At 49.2% G+C, this 22500-nt stretch overlaps 2 protein-coding genes across 4 annotated transcripts in view; both read right to left on the reverse strand.

Moving 5' to 3' along the window:
- Positions 1–4887, reverse strand: part of LOC117747561 (mucin-5AC) — a 10165-nt gene extending 5278 nt beyond the window's left edge. For 2 of the 3 annotated variants that reach the window (XM_034556898.1, XM_034556896.1), the window contains exons 1-3: positions 4690–4886; positions 3808–3861; positions 2106–2200 (exon numbers count right to left, since the gene is read on the reverse strand). In XM_034556898.1, the coding sequence (XP_034412789.1) occupies positions 2106–2200; positions 3808–3861; positions 4690–4720 (180 nt within the window). In that variant the 5' untranslated portion in view covers positions 4721–4886. Of the gene's footprint in view, positions 1–2105; positions 2201–3807; positions 3862–4689 lie in introns of all 3 variants that reach the window. The other variant, XM_034556897.1, reaches the window with a different exon arrangement.
- A 7891-nt stretch (positions 4888–12778) lies between these two features.
- LOC117747497 (protein FAM160A1-like) overlaps positions 12779–22500 on the reverse strand; it is a 16538-nt gene continuing 6816 nt past the window's right edge. Inside the window, exons 6-16 of the mRNA XM_034556771.1 lie at positions 21140–21241; positions 20912–20968; positions 20742–20828; positions 20306–20473; positions 19537–19616; positions 19209–19381; positions 19007–19118; positions 17411–18663; positions 16742–16920; positions 16524–16644; positions 12779–13769 (exon numbers count right to left, since the gene is read on the reverse strand). Coding sequence (XP_034412662.1) covers positions 13537–13769; positions 16524–16644; positions 16742–16920; positions 17411–18663; positions 19007–19118; positions 19209–19381; positions 19537–19616; positions 20306–20473; positions 20742–20828; positions 20912–20968; positions 21140–21241 — 2565 coding nt within the window. The 3' untranslated portion in view covers positions 12779–13536. The remainder of the gene's footprint in view (positions 13770–16523; positions 16645–16741; positions 16921–17410; positions 18664–19006; positions 19119–19208; positions 19382–19536; positions 19617–20305; positions 20474–20741; positions 20829–20911; positions 20969–21139; positions 21242–22500) is intronic.

The following is a 22500-nucleotide window of genomic DNA, read 5'->3' on the forward strand; positions in this document are numbered from 1 at the left end:
AAAGTGTCGCTAACCTCCAAAGTGTCGCTAACCTCCACGGTGTCGCTAACCTCCACGGTGTCGCTAACCTCCACGGTGTCGCTAACCTCGACGGAGTCGCTAACCTCCACGGTGTCGCTAACCTCCACGGTGTCGCTAACCTCCACGGTGTCGCTAACCTCGACGGAGTCGCTAACCTCCACGGTGTTGCTAACCTCGACGGAGTCGCTAACCTCCACGGTGTCGCTAACCTCCACGGAGTCGCTAACCTCCACGGTGTCGCTAACCTCCAAGGTGTCGCTAACCTCCAAAGTGTCGCTAACCTCCACGGAGTCGCTAACCTCCACGGAGTCGCTAACCTCCACGGTGTCGCTAACCTCGACAGAGTCGCTAACCTCCACGGTGTCGCTAACCTCCACGGTGTCGCTAACCTCGACGGAGTCGCTAACCTCCACGGTGTCGCTAACCTCCACGGAGTCGCTAACCTCCAAGGTGTCGCTAACCTCTACGGTGTCGCTAACCTCCAAAGTGTCGCTAACCTCCACGGAGTCGCTAACCTCCACGGTGTCGCTAACCTCCACGGTGTCGCTAACCTCCACGGAGTCGCTAACCTCCAAGGTGTCGCTAACCTCCATGGTGTCGCTAACCTCCAAGGTGTCGCTAACCTCCAAAGTGTCGCTAACCTCCACGGTGTCGCTAACCTCCACGGTGTCGCTAACCTCCAAAGTGTCGCTAACCTCCAAGGTGTCGCTAACCTCCAAGGTGTCGCTAACCTCCATGGTGTCGCTAACCTCCAAAGTGTCGCTAACCTCCAAGGTGTCGCTAACCTCCAAAGTGTCGCTAACCTCCACGGTGTCGCTAACCTCCACGGTGTCGCTAACCTCCAAGGTGTCGCTAACCTCCAAGGTTTCGCTAACCTCCAAGGTGTCGCTAACCTCCAAAGTGTCGCTAACCTCCAAGGTGTCGCTAACCTCCACGGTGTCGCTAACCTCCAAGGTGTCGCTAACCTCCACGGAGTCGCTAACCTCCAAGGTGTCGCTAACCTCCAAGGTGTCGCTAACCTCCAAGGTGTCGCTATCCTCCAAAGTGTCGCTAACCTCCACGGTGTCGCTAACCTCCACGGTGTCGCTAACCTCCAAAGTGTCGCTAACCTCCAAGGTGTCGCTAACCTCCAAGGTGTCGCTAACCTCCATGGTGTCGCTAACCTCCAAAGTGTCGCTAACCTCCAAGGTGTCGCTAACCTCCAAAGTGTCGCTAACCTCCACGGTGTCGCTAACCTCCACGGTGTCGCTAACCTCCACGGTGTCGCTAACCTCCAAAGTGTCGCTAACCTCCACGGTGTCGCTAACCTCCAAGGTTTCGCTAACCTCCACGGTGTCGCTAACCTCCAAAGTGTCGCTAACCCTCCAAGGTGTCGCTAACCTCCAAGGTGTCGCTAACCTCCAAAGTGTCGCTAACCCTCCAAGGTGTCGCTAACCTCCAAGGTGTCGCTAACCTCCAAAGTGTCGCTAACCCTCCAAGGTGTCGCTAACCTCCAAGGTGTCGCTAACCTCCACGGTTGCTTTTTAATATAAAGTGTCGAGCTACAGAAGCAGCTTGCTGTAGAAATGCCACATGTCAAAGTGCTGCAGGTCAACTTTGAATTAAAGCATCAATATCTACTCAAATAAAATACTTATATTATTGTATTTTAAATACTTCAGTGGTGCAGATAAGATATATCTTAATTACGTAGCTTGTAAATTTTCACCCTACTTTATTATACTAATAATCTGTTGAATATGTGTCACTATTAAATCAAAAAGTAACTAAACAATGTAATGAAGTAACAAATGCAATGTTTCAATTAAAGTCAATTAAAGTACGGAGTTACTTTCCACCACTGCTGTATTGTTTCCTAGTTATCTTAAGTTTTGTAAGTACATTGCTGGTGTTTTAGCTCATTAAACACGGTTTCAAGGAAAATATAACTTTCTTTTGTTTCATTTTTCGACGTTCCAGAAAGCTCCTTTCCGTTCAGCACCATCATCAACCAGTAAAACAGCTGGTCACCAGGATGTATTCATCATCTCAGAGAGAGAAAGAGCGTAAATCGTCTCTTAAACACGGGGTTAACTGGCTGTTACCGTGGAGACGGTTGGATCCGTTGCGTTGGCCGATGTTCGACTCTGAGGGGACGAGGAGGTTTCACTTGGTAACGGGCTGGGGGTCCCTTGAGGATCTGGATTAGACATGACAAACACACACAGGATCAGAGTCTGAGGCCCGAGACCACATCCTCTCTGTCGCAGCACCAGTACAGCAGATACAGGAAGTGGGCAGCACTGAGCCCCCGTGATGCTCACTACGACACATTGAGTCACAACCGACACGTTCACTTTCACACCAGAGGACTTGACAGTACAACACATGGTGGTTCACAAAGTGGTTCAGGCCTCTCTGTAAGGGAACCCATTGGTTTGTGGACTGCTGATTTCAAGACTCGAGTTCAGCATTTTGGCTTTCGCAATTTTAGTTTTTTAGGCCGTTGCCATCTTGGTTTTTAATTGTCGCCATCTTAGGTTTTTTTGCTGTTGCCATCTCGGTTTATGGCCTTCGGCATCTTTTCTTTCTTTTTTTCGCCATCTTGGTTTTCTTGCTGTCGCCATCTTGTTTTTTTTTGCTGTCGCCATCTTGTTTTTTTTTGCTGTCGCCATCTTGGTTTCTTGCTGTCACCATCTTGGTTTCTTGCTGTCACCATCTTGGTTTCTTGCTGTCGTCATCTTGTTTTTTTTTGCTGTCGCCATCTTGGTTTTCTTGCTGTCACCATCTTGGTTTCTTGCTGTCGCCATCTTGGTTTTCTTGCTGTCGCCATCTTGGTTTTCTTGCTGTCGCCATCTTGGTTTTCTTGCTGTCGCCATCTTGGTTTTCTTGCTGTCACCATCTTGGTTTCTTGCTGTCGTCATCTTGTTTTTTTTGCTGTCGCCATCTTGGTTTTCTTGCTGTCACCATCTTGGTTTCTTGCTGTCGCCATCTTGGTTTTCTTGCTGTCACCATCTTGGTTTCTTGCTGTCGTCATCTTGTTTTTTTTGCTGTCGCCATCTTGGTTTCTTGCTGTCACCATCTTGGTTTTCTTGCTGTCACCATCTTGGTTTTCTTGCTGTCGCCATCTTGTTTTTCTTTGCTGTTGCCATCTTGGTTTCTTGCTATCGCCATCTTGGTTTTCTTGCTGTCGCCATCTTGGTTTTCTTGCTGTCGTCATCTTGGTTTCTTGCTGTCACCATCTTGTTTTTCTTTGCTGTCGTCATCTTGGTTTTTTTTGCTGTCACCATCTTGGTTTCTTGCTGTCACCATCTTGGTTTTCTTGCTGTCACCATCTTGGTTTTCTTGCTGTCGCCATCTTGGTTTTCTTGCTGTCGCCATCTTGGTTTTCTTGCCACCATCTTGGTTTCTTGCTGTCGCCATCTTGGTTTCTTGCTGTCGTCATTTTGTTTTTTTTGCTGTCGCCATCTTGGTTTCTTGCTGTCACCATCTTGGTTTTCTTGCTGTCACCATCTTGGTTTTCTTGCTGTCGCCATCTTGTTTTTCTTTGCTGTCGCCATCTTGGTTTTCTTGTTGTCGCCATCTTGTTTTTCTTGCTGTCAACATCTTGGTGAGGGGCGGAGCTACTTGTACTTGTTTATGTCACTTCAAAACAGTTTCAGAAGCTAAAAACGAGCCATAAAACATCCAAATCAACCTCACACTCAGCGTGGTGATGCTGCTCATTTAAAACACTGAAAACCACATCAATACAGAACAGGACTCAACTAAACCTGATCCACGATAAACCGCTTGTTGTCAACGCACCTGGAGCAACAGTCATGACATTTTGTCCTCTGGAAATTGAAGAAATTGCTATAACTGAAACAGAAAGAGAGAAAGATCAGAGCAGAAACGTCAAACAAAAAATGATGTTTTACTTTGTACTGCAGACATTTTTATTCATAATAATTACCCAAATGCTGGCTAACGTACGGACAAAGAGAATGATATATTTCCACTTTATTCTACTTTGACCTCCAACCTTTGACCTCTGTGCTGTCGGTTGCTGTGATCTGGAAACCGGAGCTTGAGCGTCGAGTGACGTCATTAGATTTATTTTATGTTTGAATAATTAATTAATGAATGAATCATTGCCTGATGCCTCCCATCTTCAAAAGAAATGAATATAAATTTAGATGTTTTTAGGTTCATATTGAATAGTGAAGATAAATAAATTCCTGCATTATTCTGCACATTTAAGCTGATTAAATGAGGATGTGCTGATTAGAAAATTCAGGGAACATAAACCTAATAAAAAACAAAGAAATAATAATAAATAAAAATTTAGATTTCCTATTTCTTGAAATATTTTGCTTTAAAATTTCCTGGAAATTCACTTTAAAGTCACTCTTAAGTGTTCCTCCATATCATTTGAATGCTCCGTGTTACTTCATTCATACGTCCTGAGTCCTTGAATGAACCTGAAAGTCACTCCAGGACATTCGAGTGTAGATTTGAGACTAAATCAAGGCCTTGAAAGTGATTAAAATGGACGTCGCTGGGAGCCGTTAATGGAGCCACGAGGCGTCTGCAGCGTTCAACCATCTGAACCGGGGTTTAAATATGTGTTTAGTTTGAATCAATAAATCACCCTTTAGTTCCTCTTAAGACGTCCCTCTGGAAAGAGTTTAAGGACTCTGAACTCACCGAGGAAGCAGAGGCGACTCCACGACTTCATCTCCAGATCTCTGTAGAGTCTCTTCTCTTTATTCTGTTGCTTCTCCTCCACTGTGAGCTTTCTGCTTTGTGATCTCTCTCTTCCTCTCTCTCTCTCTCTTCCGCTCTCTCTCTCTCTTCCGCTCTCTCTCTCTCTTCCTCTCTCTCTTCCTCCCCCTCTCTTCTCTCTTGTCTCTCATCCCACCAACGACTAATGTTTTGCCTCCCTTCCTCAACAACCACCTGGTTTGTCTCCTCCGACACGTTCAATGGGAATTGTTTTTGTGGTAAAACATCATTATTACGACCCTCATCAAATGATATGGCGACTACAAGTGTCTGAATGGAGATTCCCTCACTGAGGGGGTCCAGCATGGGGTCAGGATCCTCCAGGACCCCCCCCCCCCCCCCCTTTAGAGGTAATGGGCCCTGGATCCTCCAGGACCCCTCCCTTTAGAGGTAATGGGCCTTGGATCCTCCAGGACCCCTCCCTTTAGAGGTAATGGGCCCTGGATCATCCTGGACCCCTCCCTTTAGAGGTAATGGGCCCTGGATCATCCTGGGCCCCTCCCTTTAGAGGTAATGGGCCCTGGATCCTCCAGGACCCCTCCCTTTAGAGGTAATGGGCCCTGGATCATCCTGGACCCCTCCCTTTAGAGGTAATGGGCCCTGGATCCTCCAGGTCCCCTCCCTTTAGATGTAATGGGCCCTGGATCATCCTGGACCCCTCCCTTTAGAGGTAATGGGCCCTGGATCCTCCAGGACCCCTCCCTTTAGAAATAATGGGCCCTGGATCATCCTGGACCCCTCCCTTTAGATGTAATGGGCCCTGGATCATCCTGGACCCCTCCCTTTAGAGGTAATGGGCCCTGGATCCTCCAGGACCCCTCCCTTTAGAAATAATGGGCCCTGGATCATCCTGGACCCCCCCCTTTAGAGGTAATGGGCCCTGGATCATCCTGGGCCCCTCCCTTTAGAGGTAATGGGCCCTGGATCCTCCAGGACCCCTCCCTTTAGAAATAATGGGCCCTGGATCCTCCAGGTCCCCTCCCTTTAGAGGTAATGGGCCCTGGATCATCCTGGACCCCTCCCTTTAGAGGTAATGGGCCCTGGATCCTCCAGGTCCCCTCCCTTTAGAGGTAATGGGCCCTGGATCATCCTGGACCCCTCCCTTTAGAGGTAATGGGCCCTGGATCATCCTGGACCCCTCCCTTTAGAGGTAATGGGCCCTGGATCCTCCAGGTCCCCTCCCTTTAGATGTAATGGGCCCTGGATCATCCTGGACCCCTCCCTTTAGAGGTAATGGGCCCTGGATCCTCCAGGACCCCTCCCTTTAGAAATAATGGGCCCTGGATCATCCTGGACCCCTCCCTTTAGATGTAATGGGCCCTGGATCATCCTGGACCCCTCCCTTTAGAGGTAATGGGCCCTGGATCCTCCAGGACCCCTCCCTTTAGAAATAATGGGCCCTGGATCATCCTGGACCCCCCCCTTTAGAGGTAATGGGCCCTGGATCATCCTGGGCCCCTCCCTTTAGAGGTAATGGGCCCTGGATCCTCCAGGACCCCTCCCTTTAGAAATAATGGGCCCTGGATCCTCCAGGTCCCCTCCCTTTAGAGGTAATGGGCCCTGGATCATCCTGGACCCCTCCCTTTAGAGGTAATGGGCCCTGGATCCTCCAGGTCCCCTCCCTTTAGAGGTAATGGGCCCTGGATCATCCTGGACCCCTCCCTTTAGAGGTAATGGGCCCTGGATCATCCTGGACCCCTCCCTTTAGAGGTAATGGGCCCTGGATCATCCTGGACCCCTCCCTTTAGAAGTAATGGGCCCTGGATCATCCTGGACCCCTCCCTTTAGAAGTAATGGGCCCTGGATCCTCCAGGTCCCCTCCCTTTAGAGGTAATGGGCCCTGGATCATCCTGGACCCCTCCCTTTAGAGGTAATGGGCCCTGGATCATCCTGGACCCCTCCCTTTAGAGGTAATGGGCCCTGGATCATCCTGGACCCCTCCCTTTAGAGGTAATGGGCCCTGGGGGTCGACCCAGAACACACCGGAGAGCAGGTTCTAGATCGGGTTCCCCGGGAAGAGCTGGAGGACGTTGGGAAAGAACCGTCTGGAATACCCTGACGACAGGAAGATGAAGTCTAACCTCAAGAGCATTAAGAAGTGACCTCAAGCCCTTCGAGGAGCATCGCAGAGAGACTCAGTTCAAACCTGGTGCTGATATTTAGACGTCCGCATACTTTGGCACATTTGTCTCACTGTACCTTCCCTCTCGACATCTAGACCCACCCTTATTCTCTCTCTCTCTGTCCTCTAGGTATCTCTACCCTGTTACCCCCCCCCCCCCCTCTCTGTGTTCAGGAACTGAGTAATCCACCACAGTCGAGCTTCACCCTGAAACAGGATGCTCAGCTCCTCAGCAGCTCGTGGACCTCGTTGTCTCGTTGTGAACCACACAGACGATGTTCCTCGTGACATTTCATCCACTCAACAACGTTAGACTTCCTCTCAAAGCGATTGAAAATGTCTGCTGATGACTCTACGTTATTTATCCATGTGAGTTCAACGGACTGCAGAGAAACATTAGCATTATATGTTGGATTAAAGATAAATGCAAAGCCTGAAAAATGAAAATAAAATATTTCATGAAATGTTGTGTTCAAATATGCAGATTAGGAAAAATAGACAAATGAGTGAAATACATGTTTTCTTTCCACTGAAGAAACCATCTCAACCAGTGAATGAACTGGTTACTGGTTACTGGTTACTGGTTACTGGTTACTGGCTGTAGATGGAAGTCAAGAAGCAGGTTTTTATGTTTTATTCACGTATAAATAAGCGAAGGGATGAAGAACCGTCGGGGTGATGCTTCCTGATTGGATGAGACCAAAGAGCTCATCTCTACCTCACGGGTCCAGACTCAGAACATCTTCTGGTGGAGCAGTCTGAGGACAACCCCCATCACCCCCATCACCTTCATCACCTTCATCACCTTCATCACCTTAATCACCTTCATCACCCCATCACCTTCATCACCTTCATCACCTTCATCACCTTCATCACCCCCATCACCTTCATCACCTTCATCACCCCCATCACCTTCATCACCCCCATCACCTTCATCACCCCCATCACCTTCATCACCTTCATCACCCCCATCACCTTCATCACCCCCATCACCTTCATCACCTTCATCACCCCCATCACCTTCATCACCTTCATCACCTTCATCACCCCCATCACCCCCATCACCTTCATCACCCCCATCACCTTCATCACCCCCATCACCCCCATCACCCCCATCACCTTCATAACCTTCATCACCTTCATCACCCCCATCACCCCCATCACCTTCATCACCCCCATCACCCCCATCACCTTCATCACCTTCATCACCTTCATCACCTTCATCACCCCCATCACCCCCATCACCTTCATCACCTTCATCACCCCCATCACCTTCATCACCTTCATCACCCCCATCACCCCCATCACCTTCATCACCTTCATCACCCCCATCACCTTCATCACCTTCATCACCCCCATCACCTTCATCACCCCCATCAGCCCCATCACCTTCATCACCTTCATCACCCCCATCACCCCCATCACCTTCATCACCTTCATCACCTTCATCACCTTCATCACCCCCATCACCTTCATCACCCCCATCACCTTCATCACCTTCATCACCCCCATCACCTTCATCACCCCCATCACCCCCATCACCTTCATCACCTTCATCACCCCATCACCTTCATCACCTTCATCACCTTCATCACCCCCATCACCTTCATCACCTTCATCACCCCCATCACCTTCATCACCCCCATCACCTTCATCACCTTCATCACCCCCATCACCCCCATCACCTTCATCACCTTCATCACCCCCATCACCCCCATCACCTTCATCACCTTCATCACCTTCATCACCTTCATCACCCCCATCACCTTCATCACCTTCATCACCCCCATCACCCCCATCACCTTCATCACCTTCATCACCTTCATCACCTCCATCACCTTCATCACCCCCATCACCCCATCACCTTCATCACCCCCATCACCTGCATAACCTTCATCACCCCCATCAACTTCATCACCTTCATCACCCTCATCACCTTCCTCACCCTCATCCTTCATCACCCCCATCACCTCATCACCCTTCATCACCCCATCACCCTCATCACCCCCATCACCTTCATACACCTTCCATCACCTCATCACCCCCATCAACCCTCATCACCTTCATCACCTCATCACCCCCATCACCTTCATCACCTTCATCACCCTTCATCACCTTCATCCACCCCCATCACCCTCATCACCTTCATCACCCTTCAATCACCACCCATCACCTTCATCACCTTCATCACCCCCATCCCCCCATCCCTTCATCACCTCATCACCCTCATCACCTTCATCACCCCCATCAGCCCCATCACCTTCATCACCTTCATCACCCCCATCACCTTCATCACCCCCATCAGCCCCATCACCTTCATCACCTTCATCACCCCCATCACCCCCATCACCTTCATCACCTTCATCACCTTCATCACCTTCATCACCCCCATCACCTTCATCACCTTCATCACCCCCATCACCTTCATCACCCCCATCACCTTCATCACCTTCATCACCCCCATCACCTTCATCACCCCCATCACCCCCATCACCTTCATCACCCCCATCAGCCCCATCACCTTCATCACCTTCATCACCCCCATCACCCCCATCACCTTCATCACCCCCATCAGCCCCATCACCTTCATCACCTTCATCACCCCCATCACCCCCATCACCTTCATCACCTTCATCACCTTCATCACCTTCATCACCCCCATCACCTTCATCACCTTCATCACCCCCATCACCCCCATCACCCCCATCACCTTCATCACCTTCATCACCCCCATCACCCCCATCACCTTCATCACCTTCATCACCTTCATCACCCCCATCACCTTCATCACCTTCATCACCCCCATCACCTTCATCACCCCCATCACCCCCATCACCTTCATCACCTTCATCACCTTCATCACCCCCATCACCCCCATCACCCCCATCACCTTCATCACCTTCATCACCTTCATCACCTTCATCATCTTCATCACCCCCATCACCTTCATCACCCCCATCACCCCCATCACCTTCATCACCTTCATCACCCCCATCACCTTCATCACCCCCATCACCTTCATCACCCCCATCACCTTCATCACCTTCATCACCTTCATCACCCCCATCACCTTCATCACCCCCATCACCCCCATCACCTTCATCACCCCCATCACCCCCATCACCTTCATCACCTTCATCACCTTCATCACCCCCATCACCCCCATCACCTTCATCACCCCCATCACCTTCATCACCCCCATCACCCCCATCACCCCCATCACCTTCATCACCTTCATCACCCCCATCACCTTCATCACCCCCATCACCCCCATCACCTTCATCACCCCCATCACCCCCATCACCTTCATCACCTTCATCACCTTCATCACCTTCATCACCCCCATCACCCCCATCACCTTCATCACCTTCATCACCCCCATCACCCCCATCACCTTCATCACCTTCATCACCCCCATCACCTTCATCACCCCCATCACCCCCATCACCTTCATCACCCCCATCAGCCCCATCACCTTCATCACCTTCATCACCCCCATCACCTTCATCACCCCCATCAGCCCCATCACCTTCATCACCTTCATCACCCCCATCACCCCCATCACCTTCATCACCTTCATCACCTTCATCACCTTCATCACCCCCATCACCTTCATCACCTTCATCACCCCCATCACCTTCATCACCCCCATCACCTTCATCACCTTCATCACCCCCATCACCTTCATCACCCCCATCACCCCCATCACCTTCATCACCCCCATCAGCCCCATCACCTTCATCACCTTCATCACCCCCATCACCCCCATCACCTTCATCACCCCCATCAGCCCCATCACCTTCATCACCTTCATCACCCCCATCACCCCCATCACCTTCATCACCTTCATCACCTTCATCACCTTCATCACCCCCATCACCTTCATCACCTTCATCACCCCCATCACCCCCATCACCCCCATCACCTTCATCACCTTCATCACCCCCATCACCCCCATCACCTTCATCACCTTCATCACCTTCATCACCTTCATCACCCCCATCACCTTCATCACCTTCATCACCCCCATCACCTTCATCACCCCCATCACCCCCATCACCTTCATCACCTTCATCACCTTCATCACCCCCATCACCCCCATCACCCCCATCACCTTCATCACCTTCATCACCTTCATCACCTTCATCATCTTCATCACCCCCATCACCTTCATCACCCCCATCACCCCCATCACCTTCATCACCTTCATCACCCCCATCACCTTCATCACCCCCATCACCTTCATCACCCCCATCACCTTCATCACCCCCATCACCCCCATCACCTTCATCACCTTCATCACCCCCATCACCTTCATCACCCCCATCACCTTCATCACCCCCATCACCTTCATCACCCCCATCACCCCCATCACCTTCATCACCTTCATCACCTTCATCACCCCCATCACCTTCATCACCCCCATCACCCCCATCACCTTCATCACCCCCATCACCCCCATCACCTTCATCACCTTCATCACCTTCATCACCCCCATCACCTTCATCACCTTCATCACCTTCATCACCTTCATCACCTTCATCACCTTCATCACCTTCATCACCTTCATCACCTGTTACCAACAGGAAGTCGCTCCCCACAGTTTCTCAAAGACTCAGCTACTGCAGTGAAACTAATACTACTAATACTACTAATACTACTACAAATACTACTAATACTACAAATACTACTACAAATACTACTAATACTACTACAAATACTACAAATACTACTAATATTACTACTAATACTACTAATACTACTACAAATACTACTAATACTACAAATACTACTACAAATACTACTAATACTACTACAAATACTACTAATACTACTAATACTACTACAAATACTACTAATACTACTACAAATACTACAAATACTACTAATATTACTACTAATACTACTAATACTACTACAAATACTACAAATACTACTAATACTATTAATAATACTAATACTTCTAATAATACTAATACTACTAATACTACAAATACTACTAATACTACTAATAATACTAATACTTCTAATAATACTAATACTACAAATACTACTAATAATACTAATACTTCTAATAATACTAATAATACTAATACTACAAATACTATTAATACTTCTAATACTACTAATACTACTAATAAAATACTGCACGTGTCCAGCATTCAAAACCTTACTTGCAAGTAAAGAAAAGTAGTTATTCTCAGTAAAATGTATACTTCAAGTACTCAAATTAAAAGTAGTGATTGAGCATGTTTTTGTTTATTATATCTGTCAATAACTAGTTTAATCTACATGAATGCATTTAAAGAGTTTATTTATCTGAAGAAGAAGGATTTAAAACTTCAATGTCAACACACCTGGAGATACGAGCTTTCACCTGGAGCCAAAGCAACGTGTAATCAATAACAAACACAACAACCAACAAACAAACACATGCACCATGTTGTCAAAATCATTTTTTTAATTATTATTTTTTACGTCATTTTGGCCACAGTTTATTCAAAAAGCAGACGGCTAAGAGGCGCATGCTGTGCTTCACCAGCAGGGGGCGGCATCGGCCCACAGCAGGCATGACGTCAGAGTGAAGCCTGCACTCACATCAAAGTCGGCAAAATCATTCGCCATATCTCTTTTGAGAAGAAAAAGTATTTTCTGTTGCAGATATCCGATTTCCCACTCGACCTGAACGCAGCACAGTGACAAAGGTCTAAAATCACACTACACTAAAAACAATGAAATGCACATTGATAGAAGTGGAAATGAGAACAAATATACATCTGATGATAATATATATATATATATATATATATATATATATATATATATATATATATATATATATATATATATATAATATCTGCATAATGATTTAGATTCATCTCACTTTGCATCTTGGTTTCTTGCACTAAAATCTCTGTCGGTTAAAGTAAGGCTTTGACATTACTCTCAGTGTGTGTGTGTGTGTGTGTGTGTGTGTGTGTGTGTGTGTGTGTGTGTGTGTGTGTGTGTGTGTGTAAAGACACAACAGGAACACACAAACAGGTGCACATGATCGATGCTCTGCCCCCTTTTCATCTTTTTCAGTATTAAAACTGCATTACATCCGATTAAAAAATCAGCTTTAAGAATAAATAGCCAAAAACCTCCTGAAGGTGAAGCCTCTTCTGTCTGAAGACGCACAACAACACAACTGGAGAGCTCCTCTACACACTCTGTGTGTGTAGTTTGACACACAGACGTTCACTTAAAGGGCCGGTGTGTGTTTACCGTTCTGCAGCGACGGGAGATTCATAATCTGTAACTATGGCATGCGGTGTGTTATTAAAGAGGAAGTCATATTGGAGCAACAAGAAGGGAGTTAAACATTGACTGCTTTGCCTCTAATGTTAACTATTGACTTCCAAACCTTTAACCCTTTAAGTCCACGCGTTGGTAAACGGTTTAAATAACGGACATTTGTTCCACATCAACAAGGAAGTGCAAAACGGTGCAGAAAAGTATTTGATGCACAAACATAAAGAGAACTTCTCCTTCAAAACAATCAAATCCTTTTCACCAACATATAAATACCGTATTCAAGTACTGTTAGGAATATATATACACACTGTACATGTAAATACTGTGATATCCACAGTATTACAGTCCTGTCACTCCTCCGCGGTGCATTCGAGGGCGACGCTGTGCTCCTGGGCGACGGCGGCCAGCTCCTTCAGGAACTCGGCGAACAGGACGATGGCGAACACCCGGCTCTTGGCCTGAGGGGGGACGGGGGGGCAGGGGGGCAGGACGGCGAGAGGAGGCAAGACCGGCACGGTCCTCACCGAGCCGCTGGGGGGACACGGGTCCGGGATGGGGTCGCCGGACCGAGAACGGAGGCAGTCTGGGACGCAAACGGGGTGGTCAGGAGAGAGAATGCAGCTTTAACACATGAAGCATAGACTTCTATACAACCAGAGGAGTCGCCCCCTGGTGGTCAGGAGAGAGAATGCAGCTTTAACACATGAAGCATAGACTTCTATACAACCAGAGGAGTCGCCCCCTGGTGGTCAGGAGAGAGAATGCAGCTTTAACACATGAAGCATAGACTTCTATACAACCAGAGGAGTCGCCCCCTGGTGGTCAGGAGAGAGAATGCGGCTTTAACACATGAAGCATAGGCTTCTATACAACCAGAGGAGTCGCCCCCTGGTGGTCAGGAGAGAGAATGCAGCTTTAACACATGAAGCATAGACTTCTATACAACCAGAGGAGTCGCCCCCTGGTGGTCAGGAGAGAGAATGCAGCATTAACACATGAAGCATAGGCTTCTATACAACCAGAGGAGTCGCCCCCTGGTGGTCAGGAGAGAGAATGCAGCTTTAACACATGAAGCATAGACTTCTATACAACCAGAGGAGTCGCCCCCTGGTGGTCAGGAGAGAGAATGCGGCTTTAACACATGAAGCATAGACTTCTATACAACCAGAGGAGTCGCCCCCTGGTGGTCAGGAGAGAGAATGCGGCTTTAAGACATGAAGCATAGACTTCTATACAACCAGAGGAGTCGCCCCCTGGTGGTCAGGAGAGAGAATGCGGCTTTAACACATGAAGCATAGACTTCTATACAACCAGAGGAGTCGCCCCCTGGTGGTCAGGAGAGAGAATGCGGCTTTAACACATGAAGCATAGGCTTCTATACAACCAGAGGAGTCGCCCCCTGGTGGTCAGAAGAGAGAATACGGCTTTAACACATGAAGCATAAACTTCTATACAACCAGAGGAGTCGCCCCCTGGTGGTCAGGAGAGAGAATGCGGCTTTAAGACATGAAGCATAGACTTCTATACAACCAGAGGAGTCGCCCCCTGGTGGTCAGGAGAGAGAATGCAGCTTTAACACATGAAGCATAGACTTCTATACAACCAGAGGAGTCGCCCCCTGGTGGTCAGGAGAGAGAATGCAGCTTTAACACATGAAGCATAGACTTCTATACAACCAGAGGAGTCGCCCCCTGGTGGTCAGGAGAGAGAATGCAGCTTTAACACATGAAGCATAGACTTCTATACAACCAGAGGAGTCGCCCCCTGGTGGTCAGGAGAGAGAATGCAGCTTTAACACATGAAGCATAGACTTCTATACAACCAGAGGAGTCGCCCCCTGGTGGTCAGGAGAGAGAATGCAGCTTTAACACATGAAGCAGAGACTTCTATACAACCAGAGGAGTCGCCCCCTGGTGGTCAGGAGAGAGAATGCAGCATTAACACATGAAGCATAGACTTCAATACAACCAGAGGAGTCGCCCCCTGGTGGTCAGGAGAGAGAATGCAGCATTAACACATGAAGCATAGACTTCTATACAACCAGAGGAGTCGCCCCCTGGTGGTCAGGAGAGAGAATGCAGCTTTAACACATGAAGCATAGGCTTCTATACAACCAGAGGAGTCGCCCCCTGGTGGTCAGGAGAGAGAATGCAGCTTTAACACATGAAGCATAGACTTCTATACAACCAGAGGAGTCGCCCCCTGGTGGTCAGGAGAGAGAATGCGGCTTTAAGACATGAAGCATAGACTTCTATACAACCAGAGGAGTCGCCCCCTGGTGGTCAGGAGAGAGAATGCAGCTTTAACACATGAAGCATAGACTTCTATACAACCAGAGGAGTCGCCCCCTGGTGGTCAGGAGAGAGAATGCAGCTTTAACACATGAAGCATAGACTTCTATACAACCAGAGGAGTCGCCCCCTGGTGGTCAGGAGAGAGAATGCAGCTTTAACACATGAAGCATAGGCTTCTATACAACCAGAGGAGTCGCCCCCTGGTGGTCAGGAGAGAGAATGCGGCTTTAACACATGAAGCATAGGCTTCTATACAACCAGAGGAGTCGCCCCCTGGTGGTCAGGAGAGAGAATGCGGCTTTAACACATGAAGCATAGACTTCTATACAACCAGAGGAGTCGCCCCCTGGTGGTCAGGAGAGAGAATGCGGCTTCAAGACATGAAGCATAGACTTCTATACAACCAGAGGAGTCGCCCCCTGGTGGTCAGGAGAGAGAATGCAGCTTTAACACATGAAGCATAGACTTCTATACAACCAGAGGAGTCGCCCCCTGGTGGTCAGGAGAGAGAATGCAGCTTTAACACATGAAGCATAGACTTCTATACAACCAGAGGAGTCGCCCCCTGGTGGTCAGGAGAGAGAATGCAGCTTTAACACATGAAGCATAGACTTCTATACAACCAGAGGAGTCGCCCCCTGGTGGTCAGGAGAGAGAATGCAGCTTTAACACATGAAGCATAGACTTCTATACAACCAGAGGAGTCGCCCCCTGGTGGTCAGGAGAGAGAATGCAGCTTTAACACATGAAGCAGAGACTTCTATACAACCAGAGGAGTCGCCCCCTGGTGGTCAGGAGAGAGAATGCAGCATTAACACATGAAGCATAGACTTCTATACAACCAGAGGAGTCGCCCCCTGGTGGTCAGGAGAGAGAATGCAGCTTTAACACATGAAGCATAGACTTCTATTCAACCAGAGTACCTCTAATGTACTACTGCAGCTATTTAGAGAAACTGGTGCAGAGGTTTCATATCCCGTCTGTGTGTGGTTGAGGTGTGTGTGTGTGTGTGTGTGTGTGTGTGTGTGTGTGTGTTCATTAACCTCTGAACTTGCTGTCTTGGTCTTTAGCCAACAAGAACCTCCAGGCCTGAGTGACCAGGACAGGGAAGTCTGGCCTGGCCGCCACGTAGCGTTCAATCTGAGCGTGCACCGACACCAACACCTACGGGAATAAAAGTGTCCATCAGCGTTGGCATCAGACGGTGTGTGTGTGTGTGTGTGTGTGTGTGTGTGTGTGTGTGTTTGTGTGTGTGTGTTACCTGGTGCAGTGTGCGTACGTTGGGCTGGTCGTGGCCATCGTTGCCGAGCAGGAAGGATCTCAGAAGAGGTTGCGGGTACGACGCCAGCTGGGCCAGGATGCCCGTCACCAACAGGTTCACGGCGATGGAGTTTTCCAGGAGGTTCTCCAGCCGGGACAACAGCACGCTGATGAACGGACCTGGTGCATGATGGGAAAATACAGGTTAGTGAACCAATAAAAAGTGAATATTATGTTGCAATGCAGCTCTTTATCGATTTAGGACATCTGACTTAAATTGTATTGTTTAAGATTCTATTTTCCTCTTAATTACTTCATGTATTCTTCTCACTGTTTTTGGGATTGTGGTCTCCAAACAAATGTCTTATTCAGAGTTCGGTTGTACTTGGCTCCACCCCCTCGCGTCACGTCTTAATATAAAAATCAAGATGGCGTCGGCCAAAATGCCAAACTCGAGGCTTCAAAACAGAGAGCGACTTCACGGTGACGATATCCACTTCTTTTAGAAGTCTAATCCAAAGATTAGACAAGAATGTCCTCTAAAAACATAATTGTTCTAGTCTGGTTTATTAAGTATTCTGTTGAACTAAATGTAAATGTTCAATGTTGTTTGACTCTTTAAGGTTTCGCTACTCGCTTCATCTTATTCAGTCGGGTTGAGAACACAGACCTGTAAAGGGAGCTCCACGCCCCTCCTCTTCCTCCATTGTTTCCTCCTCCTCTCCTCCTTCCTCCTCCACGCCATCCCACGAGAAGCTAAAGACCGCCTCCTCCACCTCCTCCTCTTCCAGTTTCTGCCTCAGCGCTCGCACTCGCCTCCTGAATGCGGTGATGTCGTTGGTGACGTTGTCACAGTCTGGCTCCACCCCTAAAAAGAGCATGAGCTCGTGGTACCGGGACAGGAAGTCGTCGTTGTTGGCGAGACTCGGAGACTTTGCGCCGGCCACCAAAGGGTCGCGTGGCTCCGCCTCGGGGTGGCCGTTGGGTAAAGTCCCTGAACGTGGCGTGGGGCGTTGTGCGTTGTGCGGCGTGTGATTGACAGTCGCTTTGAAGCCCCTCAGGTGTCGCTCGTGTGTCTCTTTGTCTTCGTCGACGTCGTCACATTCGGCGATGACGTGATTCTTAGCGTTGAAGCCGTTGGTAAAAAACTGGCCTCCTCCTTGTGCGTCCATCCTTTTTTTCTCATCTCCTCCTTCCTCCTTCCTTCTCTCCTTCCCACAGTCGTCACTCCTCCTCCTCTTCACCTCCTTCACACAATCCTCACTCCGTCTCCTTTCCTCTTTGCCTCCGTCATCGCTCCTCCTCCTCGTCGACATTATACTGTTGACCGTCTCCATGACGGTCTTCCCCGCCGTCGTCGACATTGTTGTCGTTGTCGCCGCCATCGTTGATGACGCCGCCGCTGTCGACGCCCGCTGGCTGTTCGATACGCTCCCGCGCACCCGCCGATTTGCTGCCATGATTCGCTCCAAAATGGCCGCCTTTGTTTCGCGCTGGGCGACGAGGTCGTAGACCAGAACATCGTCCTCGAACTCGGCTTCCTCCACGTAGGAGCCGCGCACCAGCTTGGTCGCGGTGCGTCGCATTTCCTGGATGTGTCGAGGTGTCGAGACGCACCCGTCGACCTCCGCGGCCGCCGCCGCCGAGTCTATCGACTCCGGCGATGAGGGATCGTCGTCTGCGAATATGTCGTCCCACTCCAGCTCCAGGCCGCCTCGTCCGGCCTGGCTGCCGGTGTAGACGGTATCTGAGGAGAGGGCTGACGGCGGCGGAGGAGCGAAGGAGAAAGAGCAGATGGAGTCGCTCTCGACGCGCCGCACGATCTCGTCCTCGTCTTCGACGTCGTAACCGGTTGTGTCCAATCGGTAGTCTTGAGGCGGAGGGTCGATCCCGTCGTACGTAGAAGACCAGAGACGACATGCCCTGCAGATGAAACAAAACTCATCAGAACTGAAGATGCTGGACAAAAATAAATAATAATAATATGATGGCGACAACCCAAAACCAGAATGGTGTCAACCAAAAACCAAAATGGCGACAACCTAAAACCAAGATGGCGGCGAATTGCAGTCCACAAACCAGTGGGCGATATCACGGTTTCTACCTCAGATACACAGACAAAGGAATACCAGGAGATGCCCAGCAGATGTCCCTAAACTCAACGTTTCCTCCGTCACTCTCTGGAATGAACCCGCAGAGCAAAGCCGAACAACCACAACAACATGACTCCGATCAGCAGCATCTGAGCAAAGGAGGACGCACTCACCTGAGGGCGGTGGAGATGGCTCGGTGCGCGTCCCACAGGTAGTGCAGGTAGTTTACATCCATCAGGAAGTCTGAGCCCCGGCAGTAACCGACGCTGTCTGACACCGACAGGTCTGACCCAGGCAGAAAGGTCAAAGGTCAAAGTCAGCGTGGGCTCCACGCGTTTGGAAAGTATTCACACGAGCGTGTCAGGTGATACCGACCTGCTCCTTTGGGCCAATGGATGTGCTCCGAGCGTGAGGTGATGTTGAGGAGGTTCCCGGGACACCAGGAGGGCAAGAGGAGCAGGAAGGAGGCGGCGCTGGAGGAGCAGCAGTCCCTCCGCTTCAGGGACGAGCGCTGCGTCTCGCTCAGGTGGCCGCAGGGAATCAGATACCTGAGGACACACGGGCACCGCTCAGTCCCAGCATGCATCACTCTCGACCAGCTCTGATGCATGCTGGGAGCCGTGTGTGACGCCTCCACAAAGAAACATCACGAATATTGTTCTTCCAGAGATGTGCTCCTCAGGTGAACCTCATGGAGACTCACCTGAACACCAGCTGCAGCATGACGTCCTCACAGAAGAGACCAATCAGAGTCCTGAACAGAGCCAGAGACACCGTGCCCAACTGGAGCACACGGGAAGAGTCAGCTTCATCTCACAGATCAGAGGGGACGAGGAGGAGGAGGAGGAGGAGGAGGAGGAGGAGGAGGAGGAGGAGGAGGAGGAGGAGGAGGAGGAAGAGGACGAGGAGGAGGAGGAAGAGGAGGAGGAGGAGGAGGAGGAGGAGGAGGAGGAGGAGGACGAGGAGGAGGAGAACGAGGAACAGGACAAGGAATACGAAGAGGACGAGGAAGAGGAAAAGGCAGAGGAAGATGACGTGGACGAGGAAGAGGACATTGAAGAGGAAGAGGAAGAGGAAGTGGCTGAGGAAGAGGACGAGGAAAAGGCCGAAGAAGAGGACGAGGATGGGGACGTGGAAGAGGAAGACGAAGAGGAAGAGGAAGAGGAAAAGGCCGAGGACGAGGAAGAGGAAGAGGAAGAGGACGAGCACGAGGAAGAGGAAGAGGAAGAGGAAGTGGACGAGGAAGAGGAAGATGACGAGGACCGGACGAGGAAGAGGCTTAGGAAGAGGACGAGGAAGAGGAAGAGGAAGTGGACGAGGAAGAGGAAGATGACGAGGACCGGACGAGGAAAGAGGCAGAGGAAGATGACGTGGACGAGGAAGAGGAGAAGGGACGTGGACGAGGACAAAGAAGAGGAAGAGGACGACGACGAGGAAGAGGACATTGAAGACGAAGAGGAAGCACGTGTTACCTGGAAGGGCGTGTTGACCCTGCTGACCAGCGTGTCCAGGACGTGCACGTTGTCGTGCGCGTGCAGCAGGATGAAGGACAGGAAGCTCTGCAGGAGGGCGGGCTCAGAGATGGAGCGCAGGAACAGGTCCAGGTACGCCGTGGTGGTCATCACCTCCTCCACCGTCAGCTGCACGGCGGCAGGAAGTGAACAAGTTGTGTCACGTGACAGATTCCTGTTTCATTATTCATCCGTAAATATTGATTTCGTTCAGCTGACATTCCAACAGTGCGGACGGCGGCTTTTATTGTGAAACTCTTGACAGGAAGCTGTTACTGCTTAACTCCAAGCTTCCCATTTCTTCTTGAGCCACTGAACAGCATTCTGTTCCTCCGTCTACGTCACTAAACTACATCGATTAGTGAAGAGGGCTTCCTACAAAATAAAAGCCTCATACCTTGTGCAGGGCCGGAGCCAGGACCGGGACCAGGAAGCCGTTGTAGATGTAACCCAGCAGCTGAGACCGGATGGAAGGATGAGCGACCTGCGAGACGGACAGAGGGCTGTCATTGTGTGTGTGTGTGTGTGTGTGTGTGTGTGTGTGCGTGTGTGTGTGTGTGTGTGTACCTTGGTAACAGCGCTGCAGAAGTCCAGGGAATGCAGGAAGTGGACGAGTGCTGGAACCTGTGGACTCAAACCAGGAAGTAGTGACGTCATCGATCAATCAGGGCCCTCATTCATTCATATTTTGTATTGATTAGTTTGTGTAATGATTTTATCTTGAAGAGTTATTCTTGTTAATGTTTCATCCATTCATTCACTGTCACTCGCAGGCCGTCTGGTCGTCGTGGTTACCTGCTGCCAGTCGGCCTGGTCCAGACTGTGCCAGTCGTCGCTGTAAACCTGCAGCCGGGCCGGAAGAGACGAGTATAAACCGGACAGTCCTGTGGCCAGCACCTGTAAACACACACACAGGTAAGATGGATACAGGTGAGGTAGACACACACACACACACACACACACACACACACACACACACACATGCAGCTAATGAACACACACACACAACAGGTTTTTGTGGAAATGAACTTCCGGTGCCGATTAGAGACGAATAATAGTTTCACATTTTGTCACGTCTGCACAGTGAATACGAAGCTACAGCCGCCGGGTGGTTAGCTTAGCTTAGCATAAAGGCTGTAAACAGCTAGCCGGGCTCCGTCCAACACATCCGAACACTTTGATTCACGTCCTGGTTTCCACTCATGAACCAATAAGATCTGACGTGTTGCTCCGTGAGCTCCAGAGCTGCTGGTCATGGCGACCTTTGGACAGAGCTAGGCTAAGCTAAGCTAACCGACGATAGCCTTGTACAACTTCTTTCTGAATTGAGGCAAATATGTGTGTTTCTCAAAAATGATAAACTGTTGCTTTCATAAAAGAGAGGGAATAAGAAGGAATGCAAAGCAACGTTGACAACATAAACAACAACAGCTGTAGTCTTGAGGCTCGCTAACATTCGGGAAACCGTCCAATCACGTGCAGACTTACTAATAATCCCTCTCTGTGTACGAGCCAATCTCACCCTGATTTACTAATCTGCTCTCTGCATGAAGATTGAGGTCAGAGTGTGTTTACATGGACTTAAATCTGACACACACACACACACACACACACACACACACACAGTACAAGCAGAAACTAGCAGTGGCGGAAGCAGAAAGTCAGATTCAGTAAATGAAGGACAAAGGTTATGAAAAATGCTTTTATCTTTCAATAGTATTTATTTATGAGTCACTAGGAGCCGTGCAGAGTGTATACATTCACTCTGAAGCACATGATACATGCTAACGTGCTACACTTTCAATCGTTAGCATTTAGCTTAAAGCACTGGGAAGTATAAGTGCATCCTGTGAATCTAGTTTGAATCCTGGAGAGATGTTTTTATTTAATTTGTCTTTTTCTATTATTACTATTATTATTATTATTATTATTATTATTGGGTTTAAGTTTAAAGTTAGTTGTTAGTTTTTTCTTGTCATGTCAACAGCTACAGAGAACGCTAATTAAATATGTAATTGTATTATTTGTGTATTATTATTTCCCTTTTTTCCTTATTGTTGCTCCACTCTGAACACCCCCCCCCCCCCCCCCCCCCCCCCCCACCCCCCCAGGGGACAGTATGAGCTCATTAGTTTATTACATAACATAACTCGTGA

Source organism: Cyclopterus lumpus, chromosome 18, assembly GCF_009769545.1.
Source record: "Cyclopterus lumpus isolate fCycLum1 chromosome 18, fCycLum1.pri, whole genome shotgun sequence".
In the NCBI taxonomy this organism is placed as follows: Eukaryota; Metazoa; Chordata; class Actinopteri; order Perciformes; family Cyclopteridae; genus Cyclopterus; species Cyclopterus lumpus.